Source organism: Pelophylax lessonae (assembly GCF_965119305.1).
Source record: "Pelophylax lessonae genome assembly, chromosome: 1".
Lineage (NCBI taxonomy): Eukaryota > Metazoa > Chordata > Amphibia > Anura > Ranidae > Pelophylax > Pelophylax lessonae.
The window spans coordinates 263353853-263379796 of record NC_138768.1 but is presented as its reverse complement, the minus strand read 5'-3'; the positions used below and the strand labels follow the sequence as shown (position 1 = coordinate 263379796).

The 25944-nt window shown below is 45.2% G+C and overlaps 1 protein-coding gene across 1 annotated transcript in view; it reads left to right on the top strand.

Annotated features, from left to right (window-relative positions):
* LOC309554335 (septin-2A) overlaps nucleotides 1-25944 on the top strand; it is a 219879-nt gene that overhangs the window by 59006 nt on the left and 134929 nt on the right. Inside the window, exon 5 of the mRNA XM_082255992.1 lies at nucleotides 3678-3801. Coding sequence (XP_082112118.1) covers nucleotides 3678-3801 — 124 coding nt within the window. The remainder of the gene's footprint in view (nucleotides 1-3677; nucleotides 3802-25944) is intronic.

The window sequence follows — 25944 nt, the reverse complement described above, 5'->3', positions numbered from 1 at the left end:
AGGTCAGAAAAAAAATCACATAACTCTGTGATGAAGGGCCGCCCATAGATTGGGCCAGGAAAGGGTGTCAAAGGCTTTGCAAATGTTCAAAGAAAGCAGCATAAGTTGCTGGGATCTTTGGCGCGCAATATGGGTAAAATTAATCCAGTGTCGGACGTTATCCTGCGGCCTGGTGGAGGTGGACAAAGCCAAACTGGTCCTTGTGGACCAAAGCATAAATGATCTTGTTAGGCCTTTAGGCAAGGATTTTGGCCAATATTGTAATGTCTATATCTAATAAAGAGATCGGATTAAAATTAGCCCACGATTGTATATCCTTATTTGATTTAGGTAACATAACAATGGAAGCACGTATCATGTTAGGAGTGAGGCTATCTCCATCTCGAAGACTATTGAACGTGTTAACAAGGTGGGGGACTACAACATTTGGAAGTTTCTTGTAAAAGAGGGCCATTAAGCCATCCTGTCCTGGATGTTTGTGGGCCTTCAAATCAGAGCTTGGGGACAGACCTTGGCCGGATGGTGTTGAGATTTGTTGAGAATCTTAACCAGGTTGTAAATGTGTATCTTGAACCTGGTTCTAAGTGAGATAGCAGGATGCCTAGGAACAGAAGATTTAGGTTTATTGGCCAGTAGGCTTGTGACGGTATCAGATTTTCATGCTGCGATTAATTGATTAAGGTTTTGCCACGGTATACGGTATTATCACGGTATTCTATTACTAAATTTAAATTATTAAATTTCCACCTCACTTCAATTTCATTGCTGAATTTAGGGGCTTTGGTTCACTTATGCACATTATTATATAGTCAGTCAGTATAGACTCTGTGAACCAGGCCTAAAATAAGCCATCAAGCAGTGTCTGGCCTAACTGGTGATAACTGGTCCTGGCGCTCGGCTCCGATCTTATGGCCTGACCAAATCCTTGTGGTCAAGAAGTGGTTAAACCTGAAGGAGGTGTTGTTTATAAATTACTTTACTATTGCTTTAGGCGTGGTTCACATGTATGCGGGTTGGCGGTTCACATGTATGCGGGTTGGCGGCCCACATTTGCACAGGCATAGCAGCCCATTGATTTGAACGGGCTGCTATGCCCTAATTTTCCGCAGAAAAAAGGTGCATGCAGCATTTGTTTAAAATTCAGTGGCCTTGAAATCCATCCTGCTTTTGCACCATGCGACTAACCTGCAGTTCCTGCTCTGGCAAGCTTTCTGCATTTTTTGTATACGTGGGCACGGCATTTAAAAACAGTTTGCGTGTGCAGCAACGGCAGGTAAGTCGCATGGTGCAAAAGAAGGATGGATTTCATGGCCACTGCATTTTTTTAAATTCTGCATGCACCTTTTTTCAGCTGAAAACGCAGGCATAGCAGCTCAAGCCCATTCACATCAATGGGCTGCTATGCCTGTGCAAATGTGGGCCCCCAACCCGCATACATGTGAACCAGGCCTAAAGCAATAGTAAAAGACCAGGCCATCGGATCAGAGCGCCAGGACCAGTCATCACCAGGTAGGCCAGACACTGCTTGATGGCTATATAATAATGTAATGTGGGCTGCTATGCCTGTGTGTGTGTATGTGTGTATATATATATATATATATATATATATGTGTATATATATTAGAGCTGCACGATTCTGGCCAAAAGGAGAATCACGATTTTTTTAGCTTGGAATAAAGATCACGATTCTCTCACGATTCTCTGTGTAACAAAAAAAAAATTGGGATAACTTTACTGTTACGTTTTTTTTTTTTTATTCATTAAAGTCTATTAATTGCGTTTGAAAGACTGCTGCGCAAATACAGTGTGACATAAAATATTACAACAATCGCCATTTTTTTCTGTAGGGTCTCTGCTAAAAAAATATATAAAATGTTTGGGGGTTCTAAGTACTTTTCTAGCAAAAAAAAACTGATTTTAACTTGCAAGCAACAAGTGTCAGAAAAAGGTCCAGTCTTTAAGAGGTTAAACTTCCTTTCTCCCTGGCAGAGGGAAGGAAAAAATACAATGTAATCATTTTTGTTTATAGTTACTGGGAGATAATGCTGAAAGGCTTAGCTGTGTGAGTGAATGAGTCATCCAGCTCACTGAAATGTATCAATTCACAAGTCAGACCCAGGAGCAGAGAAACTCGGTATTTTAAAAATGCCACAATAACAATACCGTGGCTATGCAATACCGCGATATATCGAATTACCGAAAACCGGCATATGTCTATTGGCCAGTAGGGATAGGCTGAGGCATGTTCAGATCCTAGTCCCAACCCACCTGAGCAATCCCTCCAGGAAGCCATAATTGCACGCAGCCAATCATAGGCAGTGAGGCATTTCCCGGCCCGCAGCTGCACATGCACACGCTTCTCATGATTAGCGGTGTGCAGTGGTGGCTTCCTGGTGGGATGTCCCAGGTGAGTTGGGACTAGGATCTGAATACGCCTGAGCCGATCACTATTGGCCAGCATAGAGCCGATTTTGTTGCGAAAAATTTAACTTGGTCCATCAAAGATGGAGTTCTGCTCTATCTTTCAAACCTAAATCAAGATCTGCGTGAAGGCATTCAACTTTGTCTCTGTTGGACCAGGAAGGGCGCTGCTTCAGAGGGGTTGTAGCCACTGCTAGCTCTGACTCCAGACGCGAGGCGTGAGCCAACCATTCTTTTTTGCGTTTTGAAGCCTGCTGGATCAGATGGCCTCGGATAACCGCTTTGTATGCCTCACACAAAGTGACCGAGGAGCGGACCGAGCCAGAATTGAGAGTGAAAAACTCTGCAGACTTGGTATGCAACTCCTTTGCATCGCTAGATTGGGACAGAAGACAGTTGTTAAGACACCACAAGAACATAGGGGGTTTGAGCGGGAGGGAGGTAGCTAGGATGGGATCATGATCTGAACAAGGCAGACAGGGCCTGGGGGACAAACTGCCCCTGGATATAAACATGGTCAATGCGGGAGTATCTTGCATGAGGATGAGAATAGTATGTGTAGTCTCTAGCTGTTGGATGGAGTTCCCTCCAGATATCGACAAAACCAAATCTATCTAAGGGCCAGTTTACTCAATAGAAACGCAGTTCGGATGTGCTCCGGATGCTTTTCTGCATGGGCATTTTTGATGCGTTAGTCTTTTTTTTTTTTTTTTCTCCCTCTTTTTTTTTTTCACCTTAGATAAGGACGTGTGTTCTGGTGCATTCCGGTGCGTTTTCAATGAGTTTTACCGCATTCCATTTCAGTGCAGAAAAAATGCAGCAAATTCTACTTTTTTTTTTCTAAAACTGACCGCACTGGTGTGAACTAGGCTATTGAAAACCATATTATGCAGAAAAAAAGGCACTGGACTGCATGTGGTGTGAACTGGCCTTAAAAGCTGATAGACCTTAGGAAAAATATCGAACTTTGTTGGGCGAGGTTGTTGGAAGTTTCACTGAAATTGCTCATACAAAAAAATGAGACGAAATTTCCCAGCACAGGAGTTAGGATGTATTTTTCCAGTGATCTTGTGAGGAGTTATCTGGATTTGGGCTTGTGTAATATACAGATAAGGGAAGTTGAATGGACTTTTTGATTTTAGCACAGGTGCAATGTTAAGGGATTATTTTGACTTATTGCCTGCAGTCGCAAACTGTGTGCAGTAAGACAGTGCAGGTAAATGTGCTTCATTCTAAATTTTTGTCTTTCTTATCAGAGAAAATTGAACGAACAGTTCAGATTGAAGCCTCCACTGTGGAGATAGAGGAACGCGGGGTAAAACTGCGCCTAACTGTAGTGGATACTCCAGGCTATGGCGATGCCATTAACAGCCAAGACTGGTAAGTAGTATAAGAGTTTTCAACAGAACAGAGCTATTTAAAGTGATACTAAAGTCTCGTTGTTTTTTTTTTTAGTTAAAAATAACAAACATTTTATACTTGCCTCCTCTGTGCAGCGGTTTTGCACAAAGCAGCCCAGATCTTCCTCTTTTCCGGTCCTTCTTTGGTGCTCCTGGCCCCCCCTCCTGTTGAGTGCCCCCACAGCAAGCAGCTTGCTATAGGGCACCCGAGCCACAGCCTCCTCTGTCCATTCAGACATGGAGCCGTGGCCCGCCCCCACCCCTTTCTCTCCTCATTGGCTGACTGACTTTGACAGCAGCGGGAGCCAGTGGTGCCATGCTGCTGTCTCAGCCAATGAGAAGGAAAGTCCTGGGCAGCCAAGACACTCCTGCAATATCACTGGATCTAGAGGGACCTCAGGTAAGTATGAGGGGGGCTCCTGCACACAGAAATTTTTTATCTTAATTAGTGATCGACCTATATCATTTTTTCATTGCCGATACCGATATTTTGGCCATTGCATATCGGTATCGGCCGATATTTTAGTACATTTAAAATTTTGCAAAATAAACACAAATTTCGACACAAATCTGTTACTGAACATACCAAACTTTATTTATTAACAATTTTAACATTAAGGGCTCGTTCTTCACACAACTGCATAAGAACTGATAGGAAAACTTCAATTGCAGGGACATTTAGTTTCACATCATTCTGATTGTGCATTAATGCATAATAAACTGCTGCAGTAGTGCACTCAATCACTGCAATAATTTTAAATCGCTACTTCATTGCAGTCAGTGCTAAACTGCTAGAAAAAAAGCTAGGCAACACAACAGCTACACAGTGGATTGGACTGGAGTCGGTGGGCTACCTCTGCAGTATGGTACTCACTGCAACTACTGCAGTCAGTGCTAAACTGCTAGAAAAAAGCTAGGCAACAGCTACACAGTGGATTGGAGTCAGTGGACTACCACTGCAGTATGGCACTCACTGCAACTACTGCAGTCAGTGCAAAACTGCTAGAAAAAAAGCTAGGCAATACAACAGCTACACAGTGGATTGGACTGGAGTTGGTGGACTACCTCTGCAGTATGGCACTCACTGCAACTACTGCAGTCAGTGCTAAACTGCTAGAAAAAAGATAGGCAACAGCTACACTGTGGATTGGAGTCAGTGGACTACCGCTGCAGTATGACACTCACTGCAACTACTGCAGTCAGTGCAAAACTGCTAGGAAAAAAAGATAGGCAAAAGCAAGTTTACATACTATTGACGTCAGGCTGACCGGCCTATAATTTCCTGGTACATGCCTCTCCCCTTTTATTCCTTTCTATTCCTTTCCGCATGTTGGCTCCACTGTCTTGAAGTAGCACAAGCATCACTCTTTGTTGATTCCCCAGTCTTCTAGCATGCCTAGAAACATTTCTCTACTGTACTCTGTGTGGGATCCTTGCATCACTTTTGTATCCAACACCAATTGCCTTTTTGTCCATCCGCTGTCAATGAAGTGGGATGTAAGAATCATTAGTGACTCGCCTGACTCGGTTTGTCCTGACCAGCAGTCAGTCGTGAATGAGAGTGAGTTGTCAGCATTCTCTGGTTGCAGCATAGCCTTAACATTGTCAACAACCTTTTGGTGAATCTTTCCCAGCATTTCTGTGCGATAATACTTCTCACTCTTCAGTGTGTAGCTTGGCTCAAGTATGGACATCAACCGCTTAAATCCTGAGTCAGAAACCATTGTAAATGGCTGGTTATCAGTGACAATCATCTCTGTGATTACTCTGTCCAGCAGTTGGGATCTTCCATCTGAATCTAGACAGTTGTGGGTTGGTGGCTGACGCCTGGCAGTGTGGGTGGCTTGCTTGCTGGCATCCTGTTGTGGGTTGGTGGCTGACGCCTGGTAGTGTCAGTTGGTAGCTGGCACCTTGTGGGTTGGTGGCTGATGCCTGTCAGTGTGCGTTGCTTGCTTGCTGGCATCCTGTTGTGGGGTGGCTGGCTGCTGTCACCCTGTTGCTGGTCAGTGGCGGACGCCTTGCAGTGTGGGTGGCTTGCTGAGTTGCTGGTCCTCTGTTGGTCGGTGGCTGGCGCCTGGCAGTTTTGGTGGCTTGCTGGCATCCTGTTGTAGGTTGGTGACTGACGCCTGGCAGTGTGGGTTGCTTGCTAGCACCCTGTTGTGGGTTGGTGGCTGATGCCTGGCAGTGTGGGTTGCTTGCTGGCAACCTGTTGTGGGTGGGTGGCTGACGCCTGGCACTGTGGGTTGCTTGCTGGCAACCTGTTGTGGGTGGGTGGCTGACGCCTGGCAGTGTGGGTGGCTGGCTGGCTGGCACCCTGCTGTGGGTTGGTGGCTGATGCCTGGCAGTGTGGGTTGCTTGCTGGCACCCTGTTGTGGGTTACATAGTTACATAGTAGTTGAGGTTGAATAAAGACAACAGTCCATCCAGTTCAACCTGTAGGTGTGTGTGGACACAATAATCTCACATACCCCTGAATGTTATGATCCTTGAGATGTACGTCCAAGAGTTTTTTAAAAGTAGTCATACTCCCTGCAGTTACTACCATTTGTGGTAGAAAATTCCACAATCTTGTAGCCCTTACTGTAAAAACCCCTGCGTAGCCTGAGGTTAAATCTCTTCTCCTCTAATTGCATTGTATGGCCACGTGTCCTCATGCGTTCGTTGCGACTGAACATTTTTCTTTCTATGCTGAGATCACCGTCCAGGAAGAATAAATAAAGCGCTTGTAAGCGCTCTTCATAATTAAGGTCTTCCAATCCTGTTAGTTTAGTTACTCTCCTCTGGACTTTCTCCAGCTCCAACACATCCCTTCTGAGGACTGGCGACCAGAACTAGACAGAATATTCCAGATGTGGTCGATGTGGTAACCAGTTTTGTATCCAAGAGCAAACCTTGTGGTCGATGCCTGCAGACATTATTTTATAAATTAAGCGTTTGTGGGAAACTGTATCAAATGCCTTAGCAAAATCCAGGTACACCACATCCACAGGTCTCCCCTATCTAGCTCACAGCTCACCTCCTCGTAGAATGTTAACAGATTGGTTTGACAAGAACGCCCCTTTGTAAACCCGTGCTGATTACTACTGATGATGTTGTCTTTAGCAAACTTTTGGATATAGTCCCTTATCCCCTCCAGAAGTTTACATACTATTGACATCAGGCTGACCGGCCTATAATTTCCTGGTACATGCCTCTGCCCTTTTTTGAATATTGGTAGTTGGTGGCTGACGCCTGGCAGTGTGGGTGGCTTGCTTGCTGGCACCCTGTTGTGGGGTGGCTGGCTGCTGTCACCCTTTTGTGGGTCGTTGGTTTGCTTGCTGGCACCCTGTTGTGGCTGACTGGCTGGCTTGCTGGAACACTGTGGTGGCTGACTTGGTGTCACCCTGTTGTGGGTGGCTGGCTTGCAGGAACACTGTGGTGGGTGGCTGGCTTGGTGTCACCCTGTGATGGGTGGCTGGCTTGCAGGAACACTGTGTGGTGGGTAGCTGGCTTGGTGTCACCCTGTTCTGGGTGGCTGGCTTGCAGAAACACTGTGGTGGCTGGCTTGGTGTCATCCTGTTGTGGGTGGCTGGCCTCCTTGAACACTGTGGTGGGTGGCTGGCTTGGTGTCACCCTGTTGTGCGTGGCTGGCTTGCAGGAGCACTGTGGTGGGTGGCTGGCTTGGGGTCACCCTGTTGTGTGGATGGCTGGCTTGGTGTCACTCACCCTGGCCTGTTGTAGGTGGCTGGCTTGCTGGAACACTGTGTGGACACTGGTCACGGTGGCTGATGGCTGGGGGCTGGCACCCTGTGGTGAGTAGCTGAGGCCAGGGCTTGTGGTGGATATGTGGCACCAAGACCGGACCGGACTGTAGCTGGCTGCACACGAGGCTGTACATTGGGTGTTGAACATTGGGTGTTGATGTTTTAAGACATGCTGGAAGAGAGTATGAATGATTCTTGGGCATAAGATCCCATATCCTTATCTCAATATTATCACACTTATATCTTGTAAACTGAGCAGCCTGACTGATTTATTGATCTTAGGTAAGCGCTTACCTATTTATTTTTTAATTCAACAAACTCTTTATTGGTATAAATGAGCTATAAAAAAGCTAATAGCATCACATAAGCTCCTTGGTAAGGAGTAAAATGAGAAGAAAAACGTTACAGGAAAACATTTGTCACGAACATATGTCAACAGACAGTGATGTCCAAAAATAGTCATGCAAACACGTTTTTGTGTAGATCCGTATAACTAAAATATATTCAAGAAATGTTTCTATTTGTCATCAATCGTAAATGCGTGGAAACGTATGCAGGGTAAATCTTATACATGTCAGTAATGCTCATTCATTTACCAGTTCTTTCACTGTGGATGTAGATGCCAATTCTATCCCAGATTTTATGGTATTTCGCTGGGCAGTTTCTATGCATATATATATATATGATCTTTTTATAAGGTAGCAATTTATTAACAGCTGAAACCCATTCCTGTTGGCATGGGGGGGCCGAAGCCACATTCTCGCTATCAACAGTCTAGCTGTATATAACGTCTCCTGCATGAAGATATGGTGGTGTCTATTTTGCTCCTGGTCGGGGAGTAACCCCAATAAGCACTGTTTAGTGCGTAGAGTCAATGGGGAGCCCATTTCATTGTGTAGGAATCTAATCCCCTGTTCCCAGTATCCCTGGATGGCCAGGCAGGACCACATTAGATGATAGGAGCAGTTTAGTTTGCAACATCTGGGATAAGAGGGGTCCCAGTGAGGTTTGTATCTGGCTGGGCGAGCTGGGGTCAAATAAGATCTATGTAGGATATATAGTTGAGTTAGTCTGTCGGATAACTTTGGGGAGACCAGTTTGCAGGATGTTAAAACGTCTAACCAGTCATCATCGTCCAGTTCCCCCACGTCCCCTTCCCATCTGGCTATCAGCTGGAAAGCTAGGTCTGTCGCTGCAGGCTGGAGTAAATTGTTCTAAAAATAGATATCAGTTTTTAGGGTCTGCACCCAGTAAAACATACAGCAGATACAAAGAGGTTAGTTTGGGGATTGAATCTCTAAATTGGGAGTGTAGCAAATGCCGAAGCTGGAGGAAGCTGGAGTTGGGTAAATTAAAAGCTAGCTTTAGGTCCTGAAATTATTTGACTCTATTACTGTTTATTACTTGGGAAAGATAAACAACCCCTCCGTTAATACAGAGGTTAACATTAGGCAGGGTGAGTAATTCTGGAAGGTTTGAATTACCCAATAGTGGTGTGTGGGCATGAATAGGGGGGGCTTTTGCCCTGCACATTGCCTGTGCCCAGATCTTGCAGTGGTAGTAAACCAATCCTTTGTGTCCTCCCAAGATACTGAGGTCACATGTGTCGCTAAGGAGAATTTGAATGGGGTGTGTAACCCAGGTTGAAGTTCTTGAGCATGCTAAGGTAAGATACCCAAGTTTGTCCTCTTTGTCAAATTAAAAAAAAAAAGGAATAGTTGGGCAGCCAAGTAGTACGCGTTGAGGTCTGGGAGGGCGGTACCACCCATGTCTGTGGGATTTTTCAGAGCACGCCATGATAACTTGTAGCGAGAATTGCCCCTTAAAAATTAAGGATAGAATCCATAGATTTAAATACACGGAACGGTAGATATAACGGGGAACGCCAAAAGATATACAGACGTTTGGGCAGCAGAATCATCTTGACTAGAACTATGCGGCCCATAACCCCGAGGGGAAGGCGGGACCAGATCTGAGTTTTGTTTTTAGGCAATGTGAAGAGGAGCTCTATTGTTCAGTCTGGTATATTCTTCCGGGGGCATGGTAATTTGGATTCCCAGGTATTTAATATGGTTCGCTTGTATCATATATATATATATATATATATATATATATATATATATATATATATATATATATATATATATATATATATATATATATATAGATGGAGAAAGACGTATAGAGGAAGGTGGGCTTAAACAATGTTTGGAGCCTCCAGTTCTAAAGGGAGAATTTAGGACTTGCCCCGATGGATTTGTAGTCCGGATAATTCCCCAAGCGCTCAATGAGGTGCAAAGCTGCTGTTAGGTAATGACCCGCATCTTCCAGGTACAACAACATGTTGTCAGCGTAGAAGGCTGATGGTTTCAACTAATGATCCTGACCTAAGGCCCGTAATATCAGGGTGTGCTCTTATGGTTATTGCCAGCGGTTCCACTGACAAGGCGTACAGAACAACGGGGATAGTGGGCATCCCGGGCGCGTGTCCCTGCTCAGAGGAAAAGGATCAGAAATCATGCCGTTTACCTGGATCCTGGCGGCTGGGGCTTGGTACAACAGCCTGATCCATTTAATGAAATTTGAGCCGAATCCCTATCTACGAAGGTATTCCCATTCGCCTTAGTGGCGTCTAGGCTAACCACCACATGCGAACCTACCAAGTCCTGGGTAGCCTGTATATTCAGAAAAAGGCGTCTTAAATTGAAAGCAGTGATCTTATTGGGCACGAAACCTATTTGATCCGAATGGACTAAGTTAAGGACCACTTTGTTCAGTCGGATCGCTAATATTTTGGCTAGGAATTTAATGTCTAGTTGTAGAAGGGAGCTAGAACGGCATGATTCAGGGAAAGAGGGCCTTTTTCCGGTTTTGGGAGTCATAGACATAGGTAGAGTAGAGAAGTCAAAAATGTTTAAATAAATCTGAATTTTTGATCTAAGATGTAACGGATCTTAGTACCCCAGGTGGGCACATCTGCCAGACCTGTGTCTCCTGTCCTCCAAACGCACCCGCAGCCTGCAGATTAGCCATACCCAGCCCTTAACTCCTCAATCACGAGACAATCCACACAGGTGTTGAGGGTTCAACATGCAGAGCTTAAACTGTTTATTAAATTCCAAGACATACAGTTTTACACACAGTTATGGGACACTCCCCTTAGCCTTGCCAGAAAGGGGAAGGGGACACGGAACACCCAATGGGAACTGAACATTTGCACATTGAAACAGGCTACAGATAACCTAATGAGAGTATGGTAAACAGGCAGTCTCTCAATACACACCCCCCTGCGGAGAGATGTCTCCAGTCCAGACCATTGTCTGTGTCATGAATCAACACAGTTAGACACAGAAGCAAGAGAGGGGGGGGATGGGGGGGGGGGAGAAGGGCTGTAGCATTACATTAACTCAATGCTAGCATGTCCCCAGGTCTCCAGTATCTTCTGGCCCATAGTCTGTCGGTAGGAGGCTTGCGCACAGTCCCTTCCAAAATAGACAGTGGGTTCTGTCACATAAGACTTCTCTAAATTTGGTATAAAACTCCAAGGGGAGTCCGTCTGTGCCTACAGCTTTTGCTGTGACCAATAGCCTCATCAATGTCTTTAGTGGTGATGGGGGCTTCTAACTGGTTGACTTGAAGTTGTTAGAAAGAAGTTGTACAGTTTGTAAAAAGGAGGTCATTATAGAAGTAGTGGGCAGTAGAGGAATATAGGTAAGCGAAAAAGGCATGGAATTCCTTTGTGTGGTCAGGGTTACAGTAGTTTAAGAGATTACCAATTTAGTGTTTGTTTTGGTGAACATACGAATTAAAGGCACAAGATGCTTAATTCACAAAGCTTACACACCAGGTAAGGATCCTAATTTCTTGAGCCAATTGAAAGAGCCAGTCAATCTGAAAATCAGACAGGTGGCTGGAAATAAAACCTCTTTAGCAACTTTGCTGGGGGGGGGGGGGGGTGTTGCTCTTCTGTGTCATGAAATTTATTGAAATTTATTGGTATTTCAGTTAGGCCCCTTTCACACATACGCCTGAAAAACTGACAGGCGGATCTGAACGGATGCCCCATGAATCTCTATGGGGCAGCGGATGTCAGCCAAGACATGTCCGCTGACATACGATCCGATCCTGTCCGTCAAATCCGGACGGATGGAAACCCTATTTTCCATCCGTCTGGTTGATCGGATGAGAACAGTCAGATACCCCTATGGAGGATAGGGGATCTGTCACCTCCGTCTCCACACACAGAGTGGAGATGGAGCTGTCATCCGCCTGATCGATCCCCGCTGAGAAAAACAGTGTCCGTCAGTGGAACAGACATGTGTGAAAGGGGCTAACACTAGTATTGTGTACTTATCCCAGTCAAGGTCACCAGCTTCATGACCGTTGGCTCAATTCACAAACCTTTAACACCAGCCTAAGGCTCTCTATTTTCAGCCATGTGACTGTAATTTTCAAATTTATTGGACTCCCCTAAAAATATTTTGTCATTTTCTTGGGGAAAAAAATTATAGACATTTATCCTGGTGCATTAGCTTTGTAAGATGAGTCTGTGTGTCCGAGATAAAATGTGTGTGTGTGTGTATACACTGCTCAAAAAAATTTAAGGAACACTTTGAAAACACATCAGATCTTCATGGGGAAAAATATCATGCTGGATATCTACACTGATATGGACTGGGTGATGTTAGGAATGAAAGGATGCCAAATTGTTTGATGGAAATGAAAATTATCAACCTACAGAGAGGGCTGAATTCAAAGACACCCCGAAAATCAAAGTGAAGAAATGATGCAGCAGGCCAGTCCATTTTGCTGAAATTTCGTTGCAGCAACTCAAAATGGTACTCAGTAGTTTGTATGGCCCTCACGTGCTTGTATGCATGCTTGAAAACGTCAGGGCATGCTCCTAATGAGATGACGGATGGTGTCCTGGGATATTTCCTCCCAGACCTAGACCAGGGCATTACTGAGCTCCTGGACAGACTGAGGTACAACCTAGTGGTGTCGGATGGACCGAAACATAATGTCCCAGAGGTGTTCTATTGGATTTAGGTGATGCGAGCGTGGGGGCCATTCAATGGTATCACCACATGAGGCTGTGGATTGTCGTGCACTAGGAGGAACCCAGGACCCACTGCACCAGTGTAGGGTCTGACAATTTCATCCCAATACCTAATGGCAGTCAGGGTGCCATTGTCTAGCCTGTAGAGGTCTGTGCATCTCTCCATAGATATGCCTCTGCAGACCATCACTTACCCACTTCCAAACTGGTCATGCTGTACGATGTTACAGGCTGCATAAGGTTCTCCACGGCTTCTCCAGACGCTTTCACGTTTGTCACGTGCTCAAGGTGAACCTGCTCTCATCTGTGAAAAGCACAGGGCACCAGTGGCGAACCTACCAATATTGGTGTTCAATAGCAGATACCGGTCCTGCTGATGGGTTAAGGACTTTCTACAGCCCTGTCCAGCTCTCTTACAGTAACTGTCTGTCTCCTGGGATCTCCTCCATGCTCCTGAGACTGTGCTGGGAGACACAGCAAACCTTTTGGCAATGGCACGTATTGATGTGCCATCCTGGAGGAGTTGGGACTGCCTGTGCATACTCTTTAGGGTCCAGGTATCACCTCATGCTACCAGTAATGACACTGACCCTAGCCAAATGCAAATCTAGTGAAAAACTGTCAGAAAAGATGAGTAGGGAAAAAAAATGTCAGTGCCTCCATCTGTAAAACCATTCCTGATTTGGAGGTTATCTCATTGTTGCCCATCTAGTGCACCTGATGTTAATAGCATTAACACCAAAGCTGCTGAAACTGATTAATAACCCCCCTGCTACTTAACTGATCAGATCAATATCCCAGGAGTTAAATATCCCAGGGGCGTGGCCACCAGATGACGTCATCGGGAGACCACGCCCCCTTGTGTCACAGATGACGTCATCTGTGACACAAGGGGGCGTGGTCTCCCGATGACGTCATCTGGCGGCCACGCCCCTAATGGCTATATAATAAGCTGCAGAGACCAGAGGCCGGCATAATCGCTGGAGACGTCGTCGTCGGAGGACCGGAGGAAGAAGGACAGCCGACAGCAAAAGAGCAGAAGACCGGAGAGGAGAAGACAAGAAGATTGGACAGCAGAAGGGCGGACAGCAGAAGACCCTCGGAGAGGAGAAGACAGCAGAAGACCCCCGGAGAGGAGAAGACAAGAAGGGCGGACAGCAAAAGAGCAGAAGATCCTCGGAGAGAAGACAGCAGAAGACCCCCGGAGAGGAGAAGACAAGAAGGGCGGACAGCAAAAGAGCAGAAGACCCTCGGAGAGGAGAAGACCCCCGGAGAGGACAAGAGCCGGATGAAGATTTTTAATAAATTTTCCAAAACGTCTCCTGTCGTTATTTCCATACACTGCATTTTATGGGGTGAATGAGTAGGGGTACAGTGTACCCCATACCCATTCACATAGGGAGGGGGTCCGGGATCTGGGGGGGCCCCCTTGTTAAAGGGGGCTTCCAGATTCCGATGAGCCCCCTGCCCGCAGACCCCCACAACCACCGGCCAGGGTTGTGGGGATGAGGCCCTTGTCCTCATCAACATGGGGGCAAGGTGCTTTGAGGTGCGGGGTGCAGAGCCCCCCCTGCCCCAAAGCACCCACACCCCCCCATGTTGAGGGCGTGTGGCCTGGTATGATTCAGGGGGGGTGGGGCCGCTCGCTCGTCCCCTCCCCTTTCCTGGCATGCCGGACTGCATGCTCGGATAAGGGTCTGGTATGGATTTTGGGGGGGACCCCACGCCGTTTTTTCGGCGTGGGGCTACCCTCAAATTCCATACCAGACCCGAAGGGCCTGGTTTGGAACCCTGGGGGGGAACCCCACGCCGTTTTTTTCCCCATTTTGGCGTGGAGTTCCCCCTCAAGATTCTCACAGTGCAGGTCGCACCGCAAGTCGGATCACCCTGATCCGACCTGCGGTGTGACTTCCATTCAAATCAATAGGCTCCCATAGGGAGCCATTGATTTTGAATGGAAGAAAAAAAACGTATAACGTGGCTTAACGCACGTTAAGCAACGTTATGGAGCCTTATGGAGCCTTTAGCAGCGTCAGACGTTTTTTGCAGCTTGACGCTGGAGCTCCTGAACCCACAGTTCCTGGGTTTTTTTTGGAGCTGTAAAACGCCTATGCCACTTGGAGCTCCTAAAAGCTCTATGTGTGCATGAGGCCATAGAATAACATGGATGGGCGTTCTGCAGCTGCAAAAAAAAACGTCTGACGCTGCTAACAGCAGCTGTAAAAACGTCCAGTGTGCATGAGGCCTTATAGCAACCAGAACTGCTTATAATATGAATATTTATGTAATTCTCCGGAAGACTCGAAGTTTCACCTTTGCCTAAGGTTACATAAGAAGAGTTTGGAAGGCAGCTTTTGGCTGTCGGCAGTCTAAGTGTTAAATTGGATATCTGTGGCTTGCATTGGGTAGGTAGTGAGCGATGTACAGGAGTCCCCCCTTTCCTTCCGTTGCCGTCTTGCCCCTGCATGAGCTCCTGGCCAGATTATTGTGTTTCAGGCAGCTCTTCCTGTTGATTGTGTGCTAATTCAGCTTGTTTATTGCATTGAAAAGTTTCTGGCTGCCCTACTTGGATCCTCGTGACAATGAGCAGGTCAATGGTATTTACCCTTCTATGAAATCTGGAGTTGCAACGTGGATCTCATAGATTTCATAGAATAACAAATGTAAATTCCATTTATAGTGTGCTTTAGGGTAGTTTTTGTTATACAGAATAAAAAAGCTTGGTTAATTATGTTTTATATATTAACAATTTATTATTTGTGTGTTCTGACACCTTTATGTCTGAACCAGCATACCTGCACCACTTTTGGTAGGTCCTAACCACTTCAGACCGGGAACATCCCACAAGAGCTGCAATTTTGGAGATGCTTTGACCCAGTTGTCAAGCCATTACAATTTGCCCTTATCAGAGTCACTCAAATACTTACACTTGCCCCCCTTTTTTTTTTTTTTTTTTTGATTTGAACACAACTTCAGGGACAACATGCTCACTTGCTGCGTAATATATCCCACTCAATTTCAGATACTTTGTAAGGCGATAGTGTCATTCCATTTATCTCTCCGTGGCTATGTTATGGTTGATAAGTGCACAATGCAATTTCAATTTAGTGATTTAAAATAACTGCAAAAAATACTAGATTGTTTTCCTGACTTTTTCTTTCGATCAGCCTCATATTTTTCCCCACACAAAAGAACTGAAACTGGTAATCGGAAGGTTGGTGCTCTTAGCTAATCTGGCTCTGCCGCATGCCCTTGTGCTGACAAGGAACAAAAGAGATGATGATCGGTCTCCTACTGTTTTTTCCTTGTCCAATCACAAGCTTGAAGGCATGAAGAGGTGTCTCTGCTGAATTGATTAAAACTGGCTCCTCACTAAGACCTTGTTCACACCATGTGACATGAGTTTTTCTGCATGTGTTCTGCAAGGGCACCAAGAAAACAATTGTGCCCTGTTCACACACCACTGGTATCGCGCAGATTTTTTCTGCACAGGAATCTGCAACGTGTATGCTGTTTTCTGCGTGGAAAAAAAACTCATGTGACATCAACATTATGGTTTATTTGTGCCCTTGCAGAGAATTTGTTGCATATCTCTGCACAGAAAACACTCGCACTTAAAGGAGTGAACATGATACCTAGAAAACAGTTGTTTACTTTGTATCCTTGCAGAGACGTACCTAATAAATATGCATGTCTCTGCACATGGTGTGAACAAGTCTTTGTAAGTGAAATCTGCATGCCTTTTCCATCCATTTTTATGCACGTATGGTGTGAATTAGGCCTATCTGTAAAAGCATGCATGAATAAATTCCTTACATGCTACGGTAATCTTTACCTTTTTATCAGCCCTGAGCTTCAGCCAAGGTCTCAATGATCTAATCAGTTTGCTTAAAGCCCCGTATACTTGGACAGAATATCTTCCGAAAAACACTCAGGTTCGGCACTTACCAGCGGAAATTCATCCCGTATGTACAGCTACTTGTCTAACAGAAGCAGGTGGTGAACGAGCATCGTGGAAAACTAGCACCCAATCAGCATTTGATCAGTGGTTGCAGCCTATGGCTGCGAGTGCTGATTATTGTGTTATGGCAGGGGAGGGGGCAGTCCCCGTCAAAGCACAATTGCACAGCGGGGAGATCGCTGTACTAACATCTCATAGTTAATACAGCAACCTCCCCAGTTTTTTTTTTTTTTTTTTTTTTTCCCGTTCAGCCCACTGGGTTAGGCAAAAAAAAGAAAAGAAAATGGTGTGTGTATCAGGTATTAAACAGGAGGAAATATTGTCTCTGTCTACTCTCTCTCACAGATGAGGCTGCAAAGTGGTGTGTATGTGTGTGTGTGTGTATGTATGTATGTATTTATGTGTGTGTGTGTGTATATATATATATATATATATATATATATATATATATATATATATATATATGTATGTCATGCTGAAAGATGTATTCTTAACCTGATGCTACTCCCAAAAATATGTTCCTAAAGAGGTCACTATGCCCATTGACCAGATTGATGTGTTCTTTCCCTTTCCCATGGGACAGTTTTCAGGATTAGGGATTGGTATCCCAGGCCTGAGCATTGCATCCTGGGAGTTCACAGGCTCTCTTGTACCCCGGAGCACTGGGTATTTATCAAAGAATTTAGTGGAAACTAGTGAAGCAGGCAGGCAAGGAAAAAAATTGTATCAAAGGGGGGGGGGACCGGGGGGGTTGCTCTTTATAAAGGAACTTGAATGGGTCAAGCGACAGGTTCTCTTTACACCCTCACTACTTATACATTCGAAGATTTTTGCATTTGCTAAAAAATTGCCTATACCCTGTATAAGGCACTATGCAAAAAAGAAATGTTGAAATGTTTAAGATTTATACAAATCCTGAGGCATCTGTAAACCTTGAGATGAACTTCTTGTTTTATGAGTAAGCCAATGTTTTCCAGCTGTGCTGACCTTTGTGAAAATACAGCATGGATTTAGGTATATTATGATATATTAGATTTTAGTTTCTAGTCTCTTCTGTAGACGATATTGGTAATACTTTACAGGAAAATTGCTCATTTGAAGCCATTGAACACTTTCAGAGGTTTTTGTTGTTTTGAATAGGAGACTAGGTATTAGGGTGTTTTCACACTTGGTGCGATTGCCTGGTCCGAGCCCGAGTTCGAATGCTCCCCCCTCCCCCGATGGACTGTGTTCACATTTGATTTTTGTATCCGAACCGCGGTACACTTGTGTCATCAAACTGCAGTCAGCGCCTACTCATGTTGCTTGGCAACCTCTGTAATCGAGAAGGTGCCAAAATGGATAGAATTGCTTGCTTTGGTACGATTGTGTTCTCATCAGCAGCGAACTGTACTGGAGTTCACATGAACCGTACCCCAGACCACCCTTTTTAAGTGGACTTGGGTACGGTTCGCGGGTGCGCACCCAAGTTCAAAGACAGTGTTCACATCATCAAAAAGAACCAAATTCTGACGTCAATCGAACCCGGGTGCGCACCAAAAGTGCTAGTGTGAAAATACCCTTAGTGTAGTTATATTCCCTTTTGTTGTTTGTTTTTGTTACCCTGTAATGATAGGCTCACATGGTGTGGCTTCAGCCTTTAGTGTCATGGCTGATGGATTCCCCAGTGTCAATGTATTGCTTCTAGCTTGTCCCTAGGGACAGGTAACTTCTTGTCCCAGGGTACATCACATCCAGTGCATACCTCAACATTTCTTCTGTGTTGCATCACAAATTTGGGAGTGCTAATGTGATGAAATACAGCTTTTCCAGCATAGTGAGCTCTGTTAATTTCTTTGCCTGTTTGTTTCTGTTTCAGATGTAATTACTGTTTAGCTCTTACCTGCATAAAACTAGACTGGTAGACCCAGGGATTGTGGGTTATATAGTTTAACAGGAAACGTTAGTTCTCTGACTACAGACTTGCAGTATCCTATGCAGTGTCGTGCCCCTTCCCTCCTGTTTGGAAGTAGAAAATTCTGACACAGGAATATAAAGATCCACTCTACTATAGGCTGTGAGTACAGGGCTATAAATTACAGCAAGAAAATACTTGATTGTGCACATCTTAAGCAAGTGATAAACCCAAGGGGCAGGTAGGAAGATTTATAATGCCTTTAGATCTGAACAAGTACACAGTTGAAATACTTATATGGGTGCTGTCATACTCCCCAAAAGATCTGTGTTTTTTTTTAGGCTTACACAGCCCTACCACGCTGACCAGTTAAGGAACAGTTACAGGATTCGTTCACATGCAACATTTCTGGGCGCATGGAATGTCTTGTCCCCCACTATGAACTGTGGTTATTTCTTCAGCCCCTATGTCACTACTGTATCCTGTAATAAAGGACGGTTTGACAGATGATCTTACAGTGTGCAGTGGGTGACCAAGCATCCAACACACCCAGAGGAGTGTCTGATGTAAAGATTTATTATGCAGATGTAGCTTTTGAGCAGAGTGTAGATTAGTGTGGTTATAAAGGCAGTTTGTTTAAAATTAAAATAATAAACATCTTATACTTGCCTGCTCTGTGCAGTGGTATTGCACAGAGCAGCCCCATTCCTCCTCTTCTGTGGTCCCTTACTGGTGCTGTCTGCCCCTCCTCTTCTGTGTGTACCTCCATAGCAAGCAGTGCGCTATGGGGCACATGTGTGGGAACACTCCCGAGCCAGGCTGTGTGTCTCCTCACAAAATTTGACTGACAGCAGGAGAGCGGGGCTGTTGGCCGGGACAGCACTGGATTGAGAGTGTCGTCAGGAAAGTGCTGGGAATGCATTAAGGTCGAAAACTCTTTCATTTTAGAACCACTTTAGAGGAGCAGGTAGCGAAACAGGTGAGTATATAAAAAAAAATCTTCTGTTGCAATTAGTTTTTTATTTAATATTTTTAAAATGGTGACAGTCACTTTAACCCTTTTAGAGCAGTCTCCAAATGTATTAAGACAGAGCAGTAACAGGCTGCTAAGTAAACCGCAGATCCAGGACTGCCTGTCCCCAATCTGTTTTAGGTAGAATGCACAGGAGACATTGAGGTCTAATAGATGCCTAATGTTCCTATAAATAGTACCTGTCACCTTCAGGTAGCCATCACATAGCAATAAAGTAGGCTTCCGGATAATACAGTATAGGACACAGGCTTCTTTAAATCATTACGACTGGGTTATATACAGGTGCCATCAGGTGAGTGTACACTAGCAATGAAGAAAGGCTGCAGTAACATCCCTGTATATAACCCCTCCTATTCCAAGGTAGCTTCAGTTTTTTTTGCTAGTGCCTTTAGGTGATGGTCCTCTTCTTTCTACTGAGAGCTTACTTTCTTACTATGGAGGTTTATCTATCTTCCCCTGGATTTCTTCCAAGATTATTTTTTTAATCACCCACCTCTACCGTAGCCACTGCATTTTTTTTGTGCAGCTTCTGGATTGGAGAACTCCTCGGCAGAGCCATGCTGACAGTACCCGGACCCCACCCGATGGAAGATAAAGGGGCCTACCTCTAATGTTACTTTGCACTGAGTCTTGCTGTGGGCACTCCCCTTGCTTGGCATGTATTGAATGGTTCTTTACAGGTCCAGAACTGTAATCTGCCTGGCGCAAGGTCCAGTCTCTGAAGACCTCTGGGTCCACTGTGGAATAGATGAAGCTAGGAAGGAATTACTCCTGCTTATTCCTGCTACTGGTGTGCAGAGTACACAGGGTGGAAGCACTTTAAACATTCAGTCTCAGGGTGCCCATCACTTTTTTTCACTTTGGGGGTGAGACGTTACTACTCTCCTCCACCCTTTTTGTGGAAAATCGTTTACAGTCCAGGATCGTTAGGGTTATTAGTTCTTGGCAGTGTTGGGGTGTCCTTCTGGAGGGGGCTTGCCGTGATAGTATTGTGCTTGGTGCTGCTCCCTGCTTGACGTGCTGTACTGTATCTGTACAAAGTGGGCGTTCCTGTGCATCCGAAAAGTCCTTATTACGCATTCACTGCCTTTTTTTGAGGGAGGTGTATGTGCCCTGCTTTTTTCTCTATGCATTCAGGACACAAACTTAGCAACATCTCCTGGATCTGGTCCCAAAAGGCATATACTAATAGTGGTTTATCCTCTATGATCTCCTCTGTTCCTCCTTCTTCATTCAGCCAGTGCTTTGGCCATACCTACCTCATTCTTCCTATCTAGATAAGAATTTTCTGTCTACATCAGTTCATGGGCAGAAATCTGTATAAAACTTCGACACTTCACTCTCCCCCTTTTCTTTGTCACCCTCAGTCACCCCTTACCTGTTATACTTTGTTCTCTTGAAAATATGCACTCACCGGCCCAGGAGATCCAGCATCGTCCTGCAGTGATCCACTGTTCCCCTTTTTGTGACCCGCCACCCTCTTGGTCCACCTTAGTCAGCTGCCTCTTCTGGGCTCAGGCAGCCCAGCTCTCAATATTACATGAGGCTGGGCTGGGTCTCCCAGAGGCTGTTGGAGCAGTTCACATCATTCTGGCCTAGTGATGATTAATGGATTGGTGAAGTTCTGCTTTAAGGAGACTTTTGCTATGCTTTATGAAGATGTAGCTCTTATTTAGTATTAGATCAATCTGATCATCCTGAGATCTCTAGTATAATGTTCCTAAAGTTCCCTACATCTGCGAAGACCTATCTGGTTCATGTGCTGGTTTAGCCTGTCCTATATTGAGACTGGTCTCACCAGGAGAATATTTTTTTTCATCTTCCCCCTAAAACATTTTGGCCAACAATAGTCCATTGAGATACGTTTCCCTCGGGCTATTCATTAGGTATGTATTGTCCATGTGTTGGATCTATCCATGGAGGATAATATGTTGAGATACAGTAGGTAAGAGGTTAGTGGCCTTCCTTAAGGCTATCTTTGCCCTGGCGGGCCCTGCCATGCAACCTGCAGTTGTCTATGGCAGTTTGTCAGACCATGCTGTCAGGGCTTAGCGTATCACCCAAAATCACACCTCCATTCTTGCAGATCCCTCTGTCTATAGGCAGCTTGCATTTTTGCCTTCTGCTTTAAGCTACTGTGTGAATGGTTTGGCAAACGCACTTTGCCAAATTTTGGGGTAAGAATTCTCACTGTACACACAGAAGATTCTCTGGCCTAAATGGAACATACTTTCAAAGGAAGACACAAGCTCCCCAACCAGCCTCCTCTGAACAGTATGGGTGCACCACCACTTCTTTAAGGGGGGGCGGGGGGGGGCAACATTTGGCCTTCTCTGCCTTTTGGCCCCATAGGGGACGATTTACTAAAAACTGCAGCGTGCAAAGTTTTGTGCAGCTCTGCCTAGGTACCAATCAGCTTCCAGGTTTTGTTTTCAAAGCTCAAAAGGTAACTCTACTTTTGTGGGGGGAAAAATGCAAATAAGGAAAAAACAATATACCTTATACAATTGCGACACAAATCATATTCTCATTGAATGTTATTAAAAATTACCTTTCCTTTTTAATCTGCAACTTTTGTATTTTCTGAAATTGTAATGCAATATGGCTACCTGGAGCTGTTCTGTACACATAATGCGTACTGACCACAACCCAGAAACATAATTTCCTGCTTGTGTGATTGGCTCCCCAATTTTCTGCTTAAGTCACAAGTCAGATTTCTGGTATCCCCTGCAATAAAAATGTAATTTTTGGTGAGATACTCTCAATAGGAGCACGTCTAAAGGGATGCAGGCCCAGCAGCTTTCCTCATTAGAGCCCTGCAGCTGCCACAGCTGATAGATAATGAAGGAACCACTCCCATTTGACCCACTCAGCACAGAGAATAAACAATGATTTCTTCAGAATACCAAATGGTAGGAAACTGCAACAAAGTTTATTAAAATCCTTATAATGCGCATATATCACCCAGAGGGCAATGCTTTTTTCTCAACAAAAGTGGAGTTATGCTTTAATTGAGCAAGCTGAAGTTAGAAGCCGATTGCCTGCCATGCGCAGTTGCACCAGATTCTTAGTGCTTCAGTTTGCAATCTCTCGGTGCCTCTGAAACCTTGGTCCAGAGTAGGGCTGAACGATAGTCGATGTGATATCGACTATCGTTCTGCAGGCACGGGCGATATTCATATCGCCGTAGCCACGATATTCAGGCATTAGGCAGAGCAGGGAGAAGTCGGGACTCGGGGGGAGGAGGAGGACTTACAGTGACTGCGTCCGTCCCACACTTCCCTCCCAGCTCTGCCTCTAGTATCCAGCCGACCATTACTCCGCCCATTGTCTCTCCTGGCTGCATCGGGGGCGGGATCAGGCTGTAATGTTTTTCAATGGAGAGACAATGGGCGGAGCAGGGCGGAGTAATGGTCGGCTGTTGACTAAGAGGGAGGGCTGGAGTATGGGGCGGATTGCATGGCGGCGGAACAGTGTTTGCAGCAGGAGAGGGGGGAGACGTCCGGAGCATGGCGGAGGAGCACTGCGGGACAAAGGCTGCTACCGACAGCCCGCTTCCTCTACACTCTGGCTCCGACAGAAGGCTCGGGCGGGAGAAGTTCTAGGAGTGTGGTGGATCCCCTGGCAGAAAGCTGAGCACTGCTAACTGATCCCTCCTCCGGAGACTAAATGGAGAAATATCGCGATATATATCGTTAAAAACGAAATATCGCAATATACTTTTTTCCCCAATATCGTGCAGCCCTAGTCCAGAGTGTTGCTTCCAGGGCCTTCAATACAGAATTTTACACTCTACCTTCTCCTGTCTTTATGCTCTCCAACTTGTCTTCTTCCTTGTCACCACTGGCAGATCTGCTTTTTGCTGTGAAAAAGCTTTTTACCCAGGGAGTCATTAACCCAATACCACCAGGAGAACACTGTCAAGGTTTTGACATGAACTTGTTTACAGCTCCAAAACTGAATGGACGAGTTCAGCCCATTCTGTATATGAAGACTTCTAACTTATTTCTATGGGTTCAGAAGTTTTGCCAGGTCAGTCATTGTTTTCCTTGTTCTGAGGGGTTTTCTGGCTTCAATACACCCGGGATGCATAATACCATATTTTCGCCTCATCAACGCTATCCATGTTTTGCAGTGGTGAGTCAGCACTACCAGTTTGTCCACCACTCTATTTGTCCACCACTCTATTTGACCTGTCTACTACCGCCCAGTTTTCACCAAGGTGCTTGCCCTGGTTTTCGGCTCTGCTCCATCCTTGCAGGATTCATGTTGTGGGGTAGCTTAACAAAGCCCTTCTTTTTAAAGGTCAGTACTCAATGTCCCGGTCGGCCATTATCCAACAGTACGGGTTCTGCAGAGTTCCTGAAGCGTTAAATCCTCGGGCTACAGAAGTCATCACTGGCCCATCTGACACATTAGAATACCTGGGTCTGATGCTGGACACAAATTTTTTAAAACTTTTCTGTCTCGGGACAAACTTCTGTCTCTTCCTTCTCATGTCAAGGCCCAGAGGAAGCCCCCTGGTTCATGCATGCGGATCTTGAGTATAATGGTAGCTTCCTTTTCTACTGTGTCATATGCGTGGCGCAATGGGACAAACCCTTGAACTGCAAAACGCGTCTGAACCCCAAGGCCAAATTACCCTTGACTTTGTGGATTTCCAATCCGGTGCTGGAGTTGAGAAGACCTTTTCCTCCACAGACGTGGACTATTCTAATGACAGGTGCCAGCCTTTGTTGGTACAGGGGACTTGTTCAGAGAAGGTTAAAAATCAAAAAATAAAAATCAAATTCAGGAGTTGCATTAAAAAAACATTGTTATTTTTTAATTGACACATAATGACATTCATTATTTTTTAATACCTGCTTAGTGTTCGGTTTTAGTCTCTGTATAATCCCAAAGAAAGACATCTTGAAATAAATGTAAAGTTCAAATGGACTTCCTAATGTGGTTTTACACAAAAAAGAGAGAGGTTCTTTAATACAGCTTACAAGTTAAGATATTCTGTCATTTCCTACCTCTGAGGTCACTTCCTGTTAGATGTTTTGTTGGTTACGTGGTTCACTGACACTCTGGGCTATTGTCATGCAGTGGGAAGCACCTGGCTTCTGAGGGCATATCCTGTGATACGGCAGAATGCCCCAGGAAGCTTAAAAACCACAAAGATTTGAAATAGTATAAAGCTTAAAATAAACCCTCTTTTCACACAGTATGTGCGGCTGCCCTAAATGGAATTGATGACTTAATTTTTCTCTATATTTTTCCTCGTTGATGCTGAATGCTGAAAGATATATAAAATAAATTGATGACAAGAAAAAATATTGCATTAATATTTTAAAAGGAATCTAGCTAAGCTGGTTTACTAGTTAGAGATCAAGTCCCCTCACAATATCAGCATTGCTAATACATTTAGGCTCCATTCACACTTATATGACTCCAAAGTTGTGCTGAATTTGGAGTGTAACTTTGACGAAACTTTGGATGGGTGCAACTTGGATATGACTTGCTTTGCCGAGTAAAAATTGACAGCCATCAGGGTTAACAGTGAAGGCAATGGCCCTCAAGTTGCATGAAAGTCTGACCAAGGTAGTGCATGAACTACTTTGAAGTTGCTGCAACTTTGCCGCACATATATGAATCGTTATCATTGGAAAACATGTGGAAAGACTTGTCATGCGACTTAGGTGTTCAAAGTTGCATGACAAGTCGCACAAGTGTGAATGGAGCCTAAATTCGAACTATAGGTAAAACCTTTTTCTTTTCATTTAGAGCAGGAGTTCCCAAACTGTGGGTCGGGACCTGCGTTTGAGTGGGTTGTGCTGAGCCAGAAATCAGAGCGGGCCCGCTTAAATTGTGCTGTGCGAGCCCGCGCAAATTACAGAGAGCCAGAGCAGTCAAATCGCGATGGATTCAGGACCCCGCCCACACAGTTTATGGAGGCTGGTCTGCATTTCCCGCGAAGAGGATACTTGCATCAGTGAGTACGTATGTGGGCTGTTATGTAGGATATGTTCATGGGGTGCAGAGCCAGCTCCTCGGTCCTGGTGGTGGCTAGAGTGACAGCGGGATTCTCTATAGCGGGCAGAGATTGCAGCCTCGGTGTCATAGGAGGACCAGGTGGCCTGGCGGTGTCAGGAGTTCATTGCAGCTTCTGTGACCCCAGTAGAGGATCTGAAGGAGAAGAGCCAGGACACCAAGGCTAGCATAGAGCTTCTCATCATGGAGAATCTGGGTGAGGTGTGCTGGGCCCTGGAGAGGGCAAACAGGGGCTTCACCTTCACTGTGGACCGCTGGGAGAGGAAGGAGGGTGAGTGCCATATAGCCTGCTGATCATTGTCCTGGGGTGGTTGATTTCTGTCCTCTGCCTGCCTTATACTGTCTATGAGGGTGCTGATTACTTACAACTCCGCTTATATGCCACAAGTTTCTGACC